Source organism: Elephantulus edwardii, unplaced genomic scaffold (assembly GCF_000299155.1).
Source record: "Elephantulus edwardii isolate Elephantulus edwardi_28Jun2011 unplaced genomic scaffold, EleEdw1.0 scaffold00019, whole genome shotgun sequence".
NCBI classification, from domain to species: Eukaryota; Metazoa; Chordata; class Mammalia; order Macroscelidea; family Macroscelididae; genus Elephantulus; species Elephantulus edwardii.
Genome location: NW_006399769.1, coordinates 6,737,194 through 6,753,558, shown reverse-complemented (window position 1 = coordinate 6,753,558; position 16,365 = coordinate 6,737,194). Strand labels below are relative to the sequence as shown.

The 16,365-nt window shown below is 34.3% G+C and overlaps 1 protein-coding gene across 2 annotated transcripts in view; it reads left to right on the top strand.

The window, feature by feature from the left end:
* Window positions 1-7,953, top strand: part of PPM1B (protein phosphatase, Mg2+/Mn2+ dependent, 1B) — a 22,727-nt gene extending 14,774 nt beyond the window's left edge. The window contains exon 5 of one of the 2 annotated variants that reach the window (XM_006882318.1): window positions 6,243-7,953. In XM_006882318.1, coding sequence (XP_006882380.1) covers window positions 6,243-6,272 — 30 coding nt within the window. In that variant the 3' untranslated portion in view covers window positions 6,273-7,953. Of the gene's footprint in view, window positions 1-4,355; window positions 4,656-6,242 lie in introns of those variants that run through there. The other variant, XM_006882317.1, reaches the window with a different exon arrangement.
* The last annotated feature ends 8,412 nt before the right edge of the window (window positions 7,954-16,365 follow it).

The following is a 16,365-nucleotide window of genomic DNA, read 5'->3' as shown; positions in this document are numbered from 1 at the left end:
GGTGAAGTGTCTGTTCATATCCTGTGCCCATTTTTCTATTGGATTATTTACCTTTATCTTGTTGTGATGCTCAAGTATTTTATAAATTCTGGATATAAGTCCCTTATCTGATAGGTCATTACCAAATACTTTTTCCCTGTTGATAGCTTCCCTTTTTACCCTGTTGGAGAAGTTTTTGGATGTGCATAGGGATTTGATTCTTAGAAGATCCCATTCATCTATTTTATCTTCTCTTGATTGTAGGTCCATTTATTATTAAAACTGATTTGGCAGCATATAATTTTATATGTTGGGAAACATTACCAAACCATTTGGCCTAATTTGTGCAGAGTTTATGCTGCTCATCCAAGGCCCAGTTCTCTGACAATTCGAATCTGCCATCAGATTCTTGTGAGAAAGATGGTAGCTTCCTCTCATGCAGTTTACAGCCTCAGAATCCTATTTTGGAGAGTCACCTATTACGAGTCTGTTCCAGTGACGATGAGTACAAGTGCCTTAGAATGATACTGACTGTACTTGTTAGTAGCAGAGATGTTCCTTTAAAAAGCAGAAAAAAAAAGACGGAATCAATTTAATTAATTAAATTCTTAAACTGTTAACATGATTCAGTGTTGCATGGAGTTGAGCACAAATATGCTCCATAAATGCTTTTTTTACTTAATCAGATATCTGACAGTGTAGGGAAGTTTGCCAGAAAGTGGAGTGGCAAGAACTGATCTTTATGTTGTGGGAGGGGTTAAAGGAAAGGCATGCTGAAATTGAGAAGAGATGAGAGTTAAGAATGCTATTAGAAATTAAGTAATGGTAACTTGGATATAAAACAAAAAAGAATGCTAGTTATTGTTAACCAGGTTTATTTAGAAATCTCAATGAAGTAGTTTTAAATATGTTCAGAAAGCTCATTACCTAGGGAACTATTTTAGTTATATACAAGATTTGTTTATCATTCAACTTTTTGGAATATGTTATCTTAATGTAAGCAGTAGGATAATTTCCCAATTTTTAAATAAAATCTTTTGGAGAAGAATTTAGCAGAAATTGTTGATCAAGGAGCTTGTGAATGAATCAGTCCTCTATGGTTTTCATCTGCTTCTCAAAGTAGCTTGTGATCCCAGAAGAATAATGGCTTGTAGAGCTCAAAGTCAAAGCCAATCACTATCATCAAGTTGATTCCTTTTAATGACCTGTCTGACAAATTATAACTGCCTCATAGGATTCCTGTAAAATTTGTTGGGGAGGAGAGGCTGCAAATCTTTATGAGAAGAGACAATCTCATATTTTTCCCAAAGAAAAGCTAGTGGGCTAGCAGTCAATCACATAGCTCACTGCATGACTAGATTCCTTAGAGATCTCTGTTAAAGCAATATATAGTTGTTATGTTAGGCAGGGTTCTGAGAACACATCCTGCTGGTGGAGTTGAACCACATGCCTTCAGATTGGTACATTTTTCTTAAAGCTATCTTCAAATCATATAGATACATATATGAAGAAAATAATTTGAGGGTTCTGATTGTGGTGAAAACCTGTATTTTTAAAGTTCTGACAAAAATGTTAGGTTTTTCCCTCAATGAAATCTCATGATGTTTTTCATCTGTAAGTATATTAAGTAGATCATTTATTTCCAAGGGTAAAGGAGGACATTACATTTATCCAAATCCTGCTTGTGCTGAGCCCCTTATATGTATTATCATTTATTACTGTCACAGTACCTGTCCTTTAAGGATGAAACTAACAGACATGAAATGGTTGCCCAGGTCACAAAGCTAAGCCAACACCCAACCAAAATTCCCATCCCTGTTAGTCTGACTCCCAAAAACTCTTTTGTTTATAATAGCTTAAGCAACCTAAATTGTTTAGAAGGTTATGTACGTGTCTGTACTCTGTATTACTCTGCCATCCAAGAAAAAGTTTTCACATGATTTTTAAAACTCATTTTCAATAATCTTAGGATATTCTGATTTTAATGGGAAGTATTTATTCCTTATTGTTTTTGTGTGCATAGGGACCCTGTGTACAACAGCCCTAAACCCTGCTCTATCCTGTGCCAATCTTACTGTCCTTGATACCCCTTATCCCCATTACCCCAGTCACTGAATCAATTTAAATATATGTATTTTGTTTTTTATACTAATCTTAAAAAAGCTTGTTTTAAAGACATTCATTCACTTTTTTTTTAAAAAAAAAGACATTCACATTTTTGAGACTAGGAGGAAAGAAAGGACAGATTGGACACTTTTTAAGCCAGAAATAAACTTCCGAATCTGTTTTTATTATTAAAATTCCTTCTTTGCCATCAGGTCAGCCTTCATTAGTAACCCTCATCAGATTCCTAAATAGAAACAGGAGGAGAGTGCCGGATTTTCCTCCTGTGGAGTAGCTGGTGATTTCATATCCAAAAATTTAAAAATATGTTTAAAAAATCATTTATATAGAATGCACATCATTATTAATATTTTAACATTTTTCCTTTATTTTCAGGCTTTTAAAAATATGAATCCTAAAATGAACTGATAGATAAATCCCCAAATCTTACTTTATCTTCTTCCCCCCTTCCCCCGCCACCCAGATTTCAGGTACTCTCATTTTTTTAATAAATGTTTCACTTGTTTTATGATTATCTTTTTTTGCACAGCTATAGCATAATTATATTAAACATTTTGTGATAAAAACAAACATCTAGTGCTCGCTTCAGCAGCACATATACTAAAATTGGAACGATACAGAGAAGATTAGCATGGCCCCTGCGCAAGGATGACACGCAAATTCGTGAAGTGTTCCATAAAAAAAAACAAAACAAACATCTAAATATATAGAAAAGTTGAAATTCAGCATTTGTTAACATTTTAAGACATATATGTATATATGTACCTTTTTAATTCTCAAATCAGTTTATAGCAAATTGCAGATACTATGATATTCCACCTCTAAATATTTTGACATACAGCTCAGAATTTTCATAATTCAGAACATGTTTCTGTATAAGAACTATTATACCTAAGAAAATTAATAGTAGATTTCACAGTATTATCTAATATCAAGTTCCTAGTTCTTTAATTGCCTGTAGAGTAACTTACAATTAGACTTAGAACTGTGTTCTAACCAGTTTTTTTTCTTTTTAGTCCATCTTTAATCCAGCACCTCCTTCACTCCTTTTTCCACCCTAACACTGACTTTTTGTAGTGTGAATGTCGCACATTAAATTTGTCCCACATCTTGGATTTATACTTCTTATATAAATCCTGAATTATTACTTCATGGAATTTTGTAACATGATCTACTTATTGCCTGGTTTTTTACTGTAAACTGAGAATAAGCTTTATTATTGTTATGCTCTATCAAGTCTGACCAACTCATAGCTGACCCTCCAGCATGTTTTCAGAGGCTAATGATTGCATGGGAGATTACTCATCTTTCTCCCACAGGTGGTGGTTTCAAAATACTTGCCTTTGGTTTCCAATAAGCCACCAGAGCTCTGTAAGCGTTCCTAGATTCGTAAGATCCAGTGTGAAAAACAATGTATATAAACTATGTAAGTAAACGAGTGTAAAATAAAAAATTTTATTTATTTATTTTTTTTTAAAAAAGCTAGGCATGGTTTTGTACATCATAATGTGTCCCATACAAAGCAAAGTACTGGTAAGGTTGTCTCATTTTCAGTTTACCAACTGTGATCATGTTGCAAGATTAGAGCTTGTTCTGCTAACATTGTGTAGCTACTATTCCATTTTCCAGAATACAATTTATAAAGTCAAGAAATCGATATTTTATTCTTAAGCTTTAAATAATTTGTCTTGTTATATGTAGAGATCCTTATATTAAAATATTTTCAGACAATTTTTTAATCCACAAAAAATGTTGAGATATCCCCTAAAACCACTACATAAATTTATTTTATACCTCTTTTTTCTATAATTTAACAGAAGTGATTAGGAAACTAGGGTTCTGATAGCCTATTTTTCTGATTTTTCTGTCCTTTTCCTATTGCTTTGTAAACCATTTACCTTTTCTATTAAATTATTATAGTCAATTATTATTGTTTGAAAAAGTTGAGTTTATGTTGCTGTTGAATTCTGAGAGAAAAGTAAATTTCAGATTTCACTTCATATGATAATATTAGATAATATGTAGACTAGTTAATGTTAATTTGTTTGGTAAAATAACTTACCAGGTTTTTATACTGTGGAAATTTTATTAATTGTCTCAGGTAAGACTGGTTACTTATTTAATGAAATGTTTAGATGCTTAGACTTTTTAAAACATGGTAGAAAAATGAGTGTTTTGCTATAATATGTTATAAAATACATGTGATATCCTAGTTTGTCTACTGACACTGGGGTCTTGAATCTTAAAAAAAGGCCTCCGATGAAGCAGAGGAAAGTGGATCACAGGGAAAATTGGTGGAAGCTCTCAGGCAAATGAGAATTAATCATAGGGGAAACTACCGCCAACTTCTGGAGGAGATGCTGACTAGTTACAGGCTAGCTAAAATAGAGGGAGAAGAATGCCCTGCTGAACCAGCTGCTGCAGCTACTTCTTCGAACAGTGATGCTGGAAACCCAGTGACAATGCAGGAAAGCCATACTGAATCACAAAGTGATCTTGCTGAATTAGAGAGCTCTAATGAAGATGCAGGGAAAAGATAAGTGGTAAAAAAACTGACTTTTTTAATTATATTTTTGTGATCCTTGATTTGATGGTTTTTACTTAGGAAGTTCAATGTATGCATTTATATATAACCATTTGTTATTTGAGTCCTGGAAAATTAGTTTTATTACATTTACATAGCCTTGTTTTTCTGAAGAAGGCCTTTGCATACACCTTTATCACACAGTTTAAAATTAACCATTTATAGTACTTGAATTTGATAAAATGATATATAATTTCATATTGTACACCAGAAATTAGGCTGCCAGATATTAAAGTCAGTTGTTAAATAAAACGTATACTAGGCAGGATTATAGATTACTGATGAGAGATTACATTATATTGTATAAAAAAAATTTGTCAATGTAGAATTATATTGCTTCACGTTACTCTGCGTATTAGTATACTCATAGTTGAGCTTTGTAATAAATTTGTGTTTTCTTTAACAATTTTAGTTCTTCAAAGAATGGCTGATTCTAGCCTGTAATTCTTTTAAGGATGATAATTTGTGTTGACGTGTTTATATTGACATCTCTGTAGTTTTCTTTTTAGAAGTTATGGAAGTTATGAGCTATTGGATGTGTTATTAGTTTTTCCTTCTGTATTCTTTATGGAAAAATTTTTTTGAAAATCTTTGTATTACTCATACAGCTTTGGTTTGTATAATTTGTATAGTCTAACTACACACATCAAAATGTATGTCATCCAAGTGTTTAGAATGAAATGATAAGTCCAAATAAAGCATGTGATGTGGAATAATCTATGCATGTTGTACTTATTTTTTAAGTTTTTTGTTTTTGGATTTTTTTTTTACAACCAGTTTTGGTACATTGGAAAATTACTCATTAATTTATTTGTATTTACGTAGAATTTAGAAAACTTGACTTCTTTAAGAGGAAAACATTTATATAAAAATACCAAAGATTATATTATTTAAATATGTACTCAAAGCAGATCTGTTGCTTATCTATTCTATTTTGTGGTACATTATATTAAATTTGAGGCACACATAAGCATATGAGGAAACTGCCATGAGGAGCATTTTGTTTTAAAAATTGCCACATTGTCCATTTTGCTGGAGAAATAGTCACTTTTTAGTCATGTTTGTGGATTATTTAAATAGTAGCAGATTTGTCTTAGGTAAAATTGACACTTTAATTCTAGATAGCTACTACTCACATAGGAAAAGAATTTAAAAATAATTCTGTGACTCTAATTGTGGACGTCATTCATGTTTATATTTTTATATTATGTCTAAAGTTACTTAAGGTGTACCATAACTTGGAACTTTCATATAGCTTTTATTTTGGTCTGTTTTTTCAAAACCAGAGTATTTTTGAGTGATTTGAGAAAGAGGAGATTAGTATGATGTAGAAGGGGGGGGTGAGCCCCCCAACATCTACACAGTTGCTTGTATAGGTAGATACATTGTGCACACAAAATCTATAAATACATGCACCATTTTGTGTAAACATACCTTTTTCAAAGGAAGGTAATTTATCCAACTAATTTTGTTTTCTTGTGAAAATCATTCCAATATGCAAGTAAAACAGGTGAATAATAATAATAATAATATTCTTCCTTTTCTCTTCCTGTAGGGTGCTGGAGATCTAGAAGACCCATGGTAGCCTTATAAACCTTCTAAAATGCTTTTGATTCTGAAAATTGGGGGAAAAAACTTTTAATCACAATTTTCTTCAATACAAGGGAAAAATATTCTTGTGGATTCCCAGCGTTTTGTGATAATGGCAGCATATCATTAGCATTTCCCATCATTTGTTCATATTTATGTTTTTTCTATAATTGCCACTATAGAATTGCCTGTACAGTATTTTGCCAACCTCAGGCATACGAGTTACATCTGTGTAGAACTTTGGGCCCTAGAAACCAACAAAGTTATTTCACGACAAACCAACAAATGTGCCTGAGGTGCATGGGAATATAATTAGCTGTACTCTGAAGATACATTATTTTTTTAAAAAAGCAAAACACAACATATAAGCATGTCAGAGTAAAGAATTGTATGAGATGTTCCTTTTTCAGTTCACCAAGTTGGAAACCTTTTGCAGCTCTGTGGCTTGGAATTTCATTTGAAAAATTTACTATAGGATATATGTATTTATTATTGTTATTTAATTTTTCCAATTTTACCTGTATTACCAACTGGGTTCTCCAGTAATGCCTTGCTTAAAGATAAAGTGTATTTGGCAATAATAATATAAAACTTATGAATTTTATGCATGTATCGACTACATCCTTCAACTTTCACTAGAAAATCTTTTAAAACCAAATGGATTAATTTATGGCTATTTATAATTTGCTTTTACATCTCACTGCTGCACATTTTTTTAAATGATGAAATTTGCCTTTATAATGTAAATTGTGATTTTTATTTTACATGTGGGTTTCTATAGTTTTACTTTTTTTCAGCTTTTAAGATACAAACAAGTTTGGTGTAATTTGGTATAATTTTTAATTGTTTACATTATTTTAAAAGCTCAGAATATCACATTGAAATTATACAGTTAAAATGATCTATTTTAGATCTGAGGAAATATTACAGAGATATTTTCATGGGTTCAGTGACTTCATTTTATAACATTGGGCACGGTACAGGAGTGACTATCACATAGGTACTTAAAGATTATTAGTTTAATTCTATTTTTACAGTAACTTCAGTCTTTTGGGTTTTGCATGTGTTAAGTACAATTAATGCTGAACAGGAAGAGAGAAATATTTATTAAAAACTGCATTTGGAGTAGGAAAAACAATGAATGTGTCCATTTGTACATGGCTTACATGTTGTAGATGCTTTGTAAACATTTCCTTTATGTTTAAACTGTGCTTCAGCAGGATATAATTGCCCATATGTGTAGTTTTTGAGTCATCATCTGGTCCTGTGTGAAATGGAATTCATGGTATTTTCTGTATAGCATTTTTCTGAAGCTGTTCTGGCGAGCCACACATTTGAATATAGACAGCTTTCCTGATAATTTGCTTAATTGTGCATCTGATTTTTGGTCTAAAAGGAATTATTGCCACAATATATTTTATTTATTCTTTAGCTTTTAGCTTTGTAAGTTCAAGTGCTTTACATGATGATGTTAAAAGCTATTTGTCCCTTTACTGGGTTTGGGAGGGGGGTTTATTGAAAGATAGGGAATGAAGAATGCAAAATAGTATATTGTTCAAACTGTCCACTCTGATCCAACCCTGTACTGATAGTACTTTTCAAGTATGATATTGTGATGTTTCATACAACACAGTGAACATAACCAACTTGTTACCTAAATAAATAATTGATAAAAACAGTGTGGCACTTTACTGTGTGGTATGATGTTCAAAACCAAAAAATATCATTTTAATTATTATTTTAAATATTTTATATAATTAAGCTATTTTGTGACATTTTTCCTTAAAAACCTTATAGATAATTCCAAGGATGAATTAATTAAACTGTTTGCACAGTATTAATAACCCTTCCTCAACGGCCAAAACTGTTCTGTTATATATCACTGTTTAAAAAAATAAGTGTTTTTAAGGACAGTGACTGGCCCTTGAAATACAAATTCTGTGTGAATTAGCAAAAGACAAACTCATATTCAGTGCTTACTGTTCTGAATTTCTAGACAGTTCTCAAACATTTGATCTCAGTACCTATTTATAAAAATCAAGGACTCAAAAGAACTTCTGTTTTAGTTCTGTTGATCCATACGGTATTAGGAAGTAAACCTTAACAATTTTGTCTCCTTTTTTAAATTCATTAAAAACAATGTACCCATGTTAATATTAGCAGGAACAAATTTTTTAAAAAAAAAATCATTTGAGAAGTAGCATTTGTCATTTTTATGCAAATTGTTAATTGGTCCAGACTTGCTCTATGACACTTTGGTTGCAGTGTATCAGAGCATTACAGATAACTGGGAAATAATATTTTTATATCTTAATTAATTATAGATGTTCATTTTTATTTTCAAAACTTGACAGTTAGTTTCTTGAAGAAGGTGGTGGTGGTGGTGGTGGTGGTTATGTGCCATTGAGCACATAACCACTCCAGCAGGTTTTTAGATTAAGGTTAGTTATGTGAAAACTGAAACCTTCTCAGTTGACTTCATACTTTGTTCATTAAAATGTATTTGTTTTGCATATTGAATGGACTACTTATTGATACATTATTTTGTACATTGTATACTGATCATTAGAAAAAATGCTGGTTAATTGCATTTCTTCAAAATGTTAAATGTTCTATTGTACAGTATGGTTCTTTTAATAATATTCCTAATCTCACCAAGACAGTCTTTTTTTTTTTAATTACTGGGAAACTCAAGCTCCCAGCAACATAGGTCTTTCAAGTTCCTTTGAAAGCTGAAATTTTATTATTATTGACAGCAAATAGTTCTTTTTTTCAAGTGGCAGACTCATCTCATTTAGGAGAATATGTCAAACAAATACCCCTAGACTTATAAGTCATGCTTTGAAGTAAAAATGGAGTTCCATGAGAAAAGTGGCTACTTGAATATTTATTTCCATATTAAAAGAACTCTCCTAGAGACAAACTCGTGTTAATATGCAACAAGACCTGTACTTCCTGTTACATTATAAGGACATTACCAAGTTGTGGTCTTAAGGTAGTAAAATTGGGGTTTACAGCTGTATCAAGGATGTTCTTAAGAGAAAATGTCCTTTTTCCTGTGAGTATGACAGAAGATACACCATTTCTTTTATACAGCAAATGTCAACATTGAAAAAGAAGTAGTATTTTCAAGATGGTATGACTTCACAGACCTTCTGAATGGTTTCTAAGGGCTCCAGACTCAGAATTGCTACCTGAGTCCAATTGGGCATTCATTTGTTCATTCATTTATTCAGATATGCAATACAGTAATAGTATATTCAAATGAATTGAAGGCATATGGTGGTCATTTAAACTGGAAGCAAGGCAAATAAAGTGGAATCCTTAACAGTGTACTTTTCCCCTGAGAAATCTGTGTTGTGTTTCAACTTGGGAAAACCAAGATTTAACATTGAACTTAACACTGATTTTCACATAAATTATGTTTCAGATCATTTTAACACTTCATTTGAAATAAAACTGAAGACCCATGAACAATAAATACTTGACCCCAGCAAGAGTAGTGAGAGGTGGTCCTTGTTAGATGTTATCAAGTGGTAGCTTACCAGTATGTTATCTGGCCCTTGGCAAATTTCATCATCCCTCATAGATGTTGTGATTGTGTCAACCCATCTTATTGACAAAAGAATGAAAGGTGGGTTTTTGGTTGGGGTTTTTTTTGGGGGGGGTGGTGGTTTGGTGTTTGTTTAGTTGGTTGGTTTTTTTTTCCAATTTTTAATGGACTTGGCTTTATTTCAAATGTGTTTGAAATGCAGTGTTAATTTCGCCTCCATTTCTTTTCCTAAGTGTTGTTTTTATGTGGGATTCTTTTGGATTTGGTTTCTTTTCATAATGTAGCCAGATTCGTGCACTAGTGGTGTATTCTGTGTGTAGTGTGCTGCAGTATTAACCCAGAGGCTGCCCCTCTCCAGCAGTGTGAGTTCACCAGCATTTCCCTAGGGAAAAGATTGGCCATCTCATCAGTGTGAGACTGGCAGCCTTGGGAACCCAGTGGAGTAGGAATCTATAGAGGCAGTTGAGTGAGTGAACTGCAGACTCTCAGACCAGCCAACTAGACACTTAAGTCCCCAGAGAAGACTAACAAAACTTAAAGAGGAACAAAGCCTTACTCTACTGATTGTCTTGAGTCTATTCAAGAGTGAATATAACAGTAACAAGTTAGGATTTTTTTTGAGGTTTGTTTTTAAAATAATACCTCATTTCGATTGAAAAGTATGTAAGTAACATGCCTCTAGGTTTCTGCACCATTAATTTCTTTGCCCGAATAAGTTTTATGGTCCAACAGTCTTAATTTATTAATGCTGAATATAGAAATATATTGAAAGTTGTATCGTCACTGATGATGATAAACTGATCTTCTGGGAAGATAATGCTGCTGACATGCTCCCTGATGTCTGCTTTTCTAACAAGACATCATATAGCAAGGGAAATATTGCTGGTTGGGGCAAAGTCCGTGCTATTAAACCAACCTTTTTTAAGGCAAGAATTAGCCTTACTAGTTATTAAGTTCAGTCTAGTTGACTATAGCTCATATCACGTTATGAATCACATATTAGCCTTTCCCCTGTCCTGCATCTTCCTCAAAATCTCTTGTGCTAGTCCATCTCATTAAGTCTTTGACCCTCCACCTTTCCCAGCAGGATAACTTTTTCCAAGGATAGGCCTCTCCTGACAGCATGTCCTGAGTATATGAGATAAACTTTTCCCAACCTTTCCTTTAAGGATCATCCTGGTTGCACTTCCTCCAAGACAGATTTGCTTGTTCTATTTTGGCAGTTCATTGGATATTCAGTACTTGTCAACACCACAATTAGGGTCATTGATTTCTCAGTTATCCTTACTGTCTTATATAGGAAGCAATTGAAAATACCATGGTGAATCAGGAGCACTTTAAACTGATGTTCTTACTGGTTAGCACTTTGGAGATGGTCTTGGCTGCATCTATCAGGATGTTGCTTATTGGTGGTGAGGATTTTAGAGAGTAACATATTCCACTGCCAACACAAAGGCTGTTGGTTCTAATCCACCAGTAGCTTCTCTGAAGAAACATGGATAATCTCTTCTTAGTGTGATTTACAGCCTCTCTAAGCTACTAGTGCCAACTGGAGGTCAGTTGACCAAGTTTTGTAGATATGTAATCCATACTGATGGCTATACTCTTAAGTGCTTCAGGATGGCTTCATTTTTTTCTGCAACCAAGATTGTATGTATCATCTGCTTAACAGTTTGAATATCCCTTTAATCTTTAGGCCACAATTTTTCTTCATTTATCTTCTAGACAGTTTTTCAAATACACATTGAACAGGATGGAGAAAGGATATAATGCTACCAATACACCCTTTCCTGATTTTAAACCATGATGTATTATTACCTTGTTCTGTTTGGGCATTTGTTTATTGGCCTATATATAGGTTTTGCATAAGCAGAATTGATTGTTCTGGGATTGTCATTCTTCGTAATATCCATAAGTGACTAATGCAGTGAAATATCTTTGCATAATCACTAAAACACAAGTACACATATTTCTGGTATTTTCTGCTTTCAACCAAGAGCCATCAGACATTAGCAGTGTTATCTCTTAAACTGCTGCCGCTTCTGAAGCCATCTTGAATTTTTAGAAGTTGTTCAGCAAGGTTTTATTTGCATGTGATATTAATGATACTGTTTTTAGATAATTTCCACATTCTCTTCGATCACTGTTGTGGTTTTTTGTTTTTTGGTTGTTTGTTTGTTTGTTTTTTTGGTTTTTGTTTGTTTGTTTTTTTGCAATGGGAATAAATATGGATCTCTTCCACCCAGTTGGCCAAGTAGTTGTCTTCCAAATTTGTAGTCTTGGGTGGTTGAAGAGCACATCCAGGGCTGCATCTCGTTATTGAACATGCCACTTGGTATTACATTAGTTCCTAGGGCATTGTTTGTAGCCAGTGTCTTCAGTGCCGCTTGAGCCTCTTCATTATCGATTGTTCACCTCCCTGTATTCAAGATTCTCTCCATAGCATCCTTGAGTATTACAACTCAAGGCATGAATTTGTTCTTCAGTACTTCAGCTTGAGAAATGTTGACTTTTCCCCTTTTGATTTTCTGACTCCAGCTCTTTGCATATTTTGTGATACTACTTTGTTTCCTCAAGCTGCCCTCTCAAATCTTCAGTTCATCTCTTTTACTTCAATATTTCTTCCCTTTGTCTTGGCCTCTGTATGGTCTAGGGCAAGTTTCGGAGTCGCTTCTGACCTCTATTTTGGTCTTTTATTTCTCCCCTGCCTTTGATGGACCTTTTGTTTACTGTGTAGATGGTATTCTTGATATCATCCTACAACTTTCTGTTCTTTAGTCATTAGTGTTCAGTGTATCATATTTATTCATGAGGTTGTTAATCTGACAGTTCAGGTGGCATAGACTCTGATCATGTTTTGGTTCTTGTGGACTCACTTTCATTTTCTTCAGTTTATTCACATTTCTTTTGCTAACCAAATTTTACTGTCTTGACGTAAATTGCAGTTTTAAAATGACTGCTCAAGTTCACATTTTTTTTTCCTTCCTGATTGCTTTCATTTATATTTAGATCTTTTTTATTGTAAGGGAGTTTTACTTGTTAAGCCTTAAAGCTAAATAGTAACTGAAAATTACTTACTTTTACAAGTTTCCCAACTAAACTCATTCTTGGAACTGATTTGTAGCTAGTCCACCCTTGGGTTTCAGAATCTGTAAATTGCACAGGAGGAAATTGACCTTCTTTCTCCTTAGAAGCAACTGGTGGATTCAAACTGCCTTGGAAGGATGTCAGGATAGGTGCACAACTACCTCTGTTACATCACCAGTGCCCGCTACATCCCCAGTGCCCAGTACATCTTTGTAACAATTAAAACAACTTGCATATAGTTGCTTTTATGCCATATTTTATTCAACAAATAGGTTATTTCTTTTTCAGTTCCTTTCATTGTTAATGTCTGTCAAGTCAGTGCCAAATCATGACCATACCCTGCTAACCAGAGCATTTTTAGGTGGTGGAATTGCATCTAAAGTATCATTGAAATAAAGATTCTTTGAAAAGTTGAGTTTTTTTAAAAGGACAAATACTCTTTTTTTTTTCTAATTCATTTTAAGGAACATTTACAGAGATTTTGGATTTCCATTCATCATTGTTGCATTTTTTTTTGTTTGTCTTGAAGGGTTTCTTTTCATTGTTGCATTTTTCGCCCTGCCCACCTCCCGCCCCCCCCCTCCCAGTTCACTCTTCTCTTTGAAAAGTGAAAGACAAATTTCTTAATTGGTTTACTGTCTTCCTAGCCCCGTCCTGAGCACGCTCCACTATACAACTTTCATTCTGGACAATCACTAGACTCTGAAAATATATGTATGACTACGCAAGTGGCACAAAAATACTCTTTCCAGGAACAGAAACAATGAAAATCCATACATAGCCTGCCTTATGCTGTGAGCAGTATTTACTGTTTATTTACTCATCTATGCAGGTATTAGAACAGAGCAAGGGAACACTGCATGGTTCAAACTGGGAAGGGCGTATGTGTCCTGTCTCCATATCTTTTCAACCTGTATGCAGAACAGATTATCCAGGAGGCTGAGCTCTGTGAGGAGAAATGTGTCAGGACTGGTGGAAGATCTGTCAACAATCTGCATTATGCAGATGACACAACTCTGCTTGCTGAAACTGAGGAGGACCTGAAGCACCTGCTGCAGAGGGTCAAGGAGTACAGCCTTCAATATGGATTGATGCTCAATGTCAAGAAGACAAAGATTCTCACCAGTGGGCCAACTGACAGCATCAGGATGGATGGTGAAGAGATTGAGATTGTTCACAGCTTTAGTTTGCTTGGCTCCACAGTCAACACTCTTGGCAGCAGCCAGGATATTAAAAGATGTCTTGCAATGGGAAAGTCTGCTGTTAGGGACCTCTCCAAAGTACTGAAGAGCAGTGGTGTCTCTCTGGAGACTAAGGTGCATCCGATACAGACCATGGTCTTTGCAGTCACTTGTTAATGCCTCAGAGTTGGACAGTGACTAGGGAGGCTAGAAGGAGAATTGATGCCTTTGAGCTGTGGTGCTGGAGAAGCATATTGAATGTGTACCATGGACTGCTAAGAAAACAGGTTCAACCTGGAGAGGCTTAAACCAGGCTGCTCCTTGGATTGATTCAGTGACTGTAGTAATCGGGATGGATGTATCGGAGACAGTGCGATTGGCACAGGACAGAGCAGAGTTTAGGGCTGTTGTACATAGGGTCGCTATGAGTCGCAAGTGTCTTGACAGCACATAACACCACCATCACGAAAGTATTATGATTTAGTAAAACCAGGGGCAGAAAGTGGACTTAGACAATAATAGGTCAAATCCTCACCCACCATTAGAGGTCAGTCACATTTGAGTTTAACCATGTTTGTTTATGGTGCAAAGGAGGAGAGATTGTTATTTCAAGCTTCAGGATTCAACCTATTTGCTCATTATCATTTAAAACCTCCTCTTTTCTAAAACAAGGAAGGGGCCCTGGTAGCTTAGAACGTTGAGTGTTGAGCTGTAAGTTTAAAATGTACCAATTACTCTAGGAGAAAAAATTTAGACCGGCTGTTCCTATTAAGATTAATGTATATGAACTTTGCATGTAAACCAATATAACAGTTAAAAAAATAGCTACAGCCTCAAAAACCTAATGGAGGGTCCGTGTGAATCTCCTCTCTGGTGATGGATTCCACAGAATAGGTTAAAAAAATGAACTAGTATTTTATCATCTGACTGCACAAGAAGGTGTTTTGTCATCGAAGGAAATTTTGATTACTTGCAGCCTTTTAAAAAAATGCTAGAAAGTGAATATCCTCCACATGTGCCTTTAGATAAACATTTGATTAGAAATAAAATTGTTGTGCATGTTACAAAATACTGTTCTATAAAAGTATGATGTTAAAGTGTAACAATTTATACTTAACTGTGTGTGAGAATTGTTTCTCAACTCCTGTTTACCCTTAGATTTTAAATTTGTTAGAGTAGAAGAGAGTGAATAGCCCTCATTAATTTGGTTTCTAACTGCATGAGGACAACACCTTTTCTTAGACATACTAGCAATTGAGTGTCCCTTTTTTATTAGTAAATTGTTAGTTTCCTTTGATTATTTTTCTACTGGAGTGTACTTTTCTTAAAAAAAAAGGTTGGATTTTTTTCCCCAAAAAATGTTCACTCTGGCTAGTAATCCTTTGTTAGTTAACTGTGTTGTGAAAACCTCCCAGTAATTCTTTCAAGATAAGTTTATTTTTCATTATATAATTTACATAGAGCACTTGAAAAAAAAAAGATTCTAATGATTTAAAAATAAAATCCTTAGGCTCAATAAACATCCTTTATAATTCATTAGACACATATCTAGAAATGCATGTAGACACTAAATGAGTAAAACAAGTGAACTGTGTAAACATGGTATCGGGGATGGGGATCTTGCATGACCAGGGATGTTGCTTTGTCGTGTTTTCCTCAAAACATGATTCACATATGCTTTAAATCACATATACATTCACTGCAGGAGCAAACCTCAGAATCTAACAACTTGGAACAATGATTTTTGTTGATCTTAAGGAAAATTGAATAAAACTAGTGGGGGGCAGGGAAGAGTCAGCTTGAGGAAAGGAGGGAGAAGGTAAAATGTGCAACAGTGAATGAGAATCTAACTTCTGTAAACTTGTTAAAATACCAAATTTTATTTTAAAAAATTTGAGTTTAATATGAAGAAATTCAGGGAGACAATTTCAGGACATTGCTCAGAAGCTGTAAATTGTATACTGTAATTAAGGCTTAAGAGAGAAGAGGGTTTTTTTTTTTTTCCTCATTGAAGACATGATCCAAGGAAGAAGTGAATAGAACTAGTCATCAAGACTTTACAGGAAAAAGACTCCTTACACTGGAGCTAACAAAGTTTTAAAAGCCCTTAGCTAAGTCACAAAAAAACACTTAAGAGTAATATTTATGACTGAGCATTACTCCCCCCGACCCCAATAAGCAACCACCTTTGAAGCACACACTGGGGTCTCTAACTCGGGGTTCTTCTCTACTGTAAGCAGCTCTACAGATGCACATGGGTGACCCAC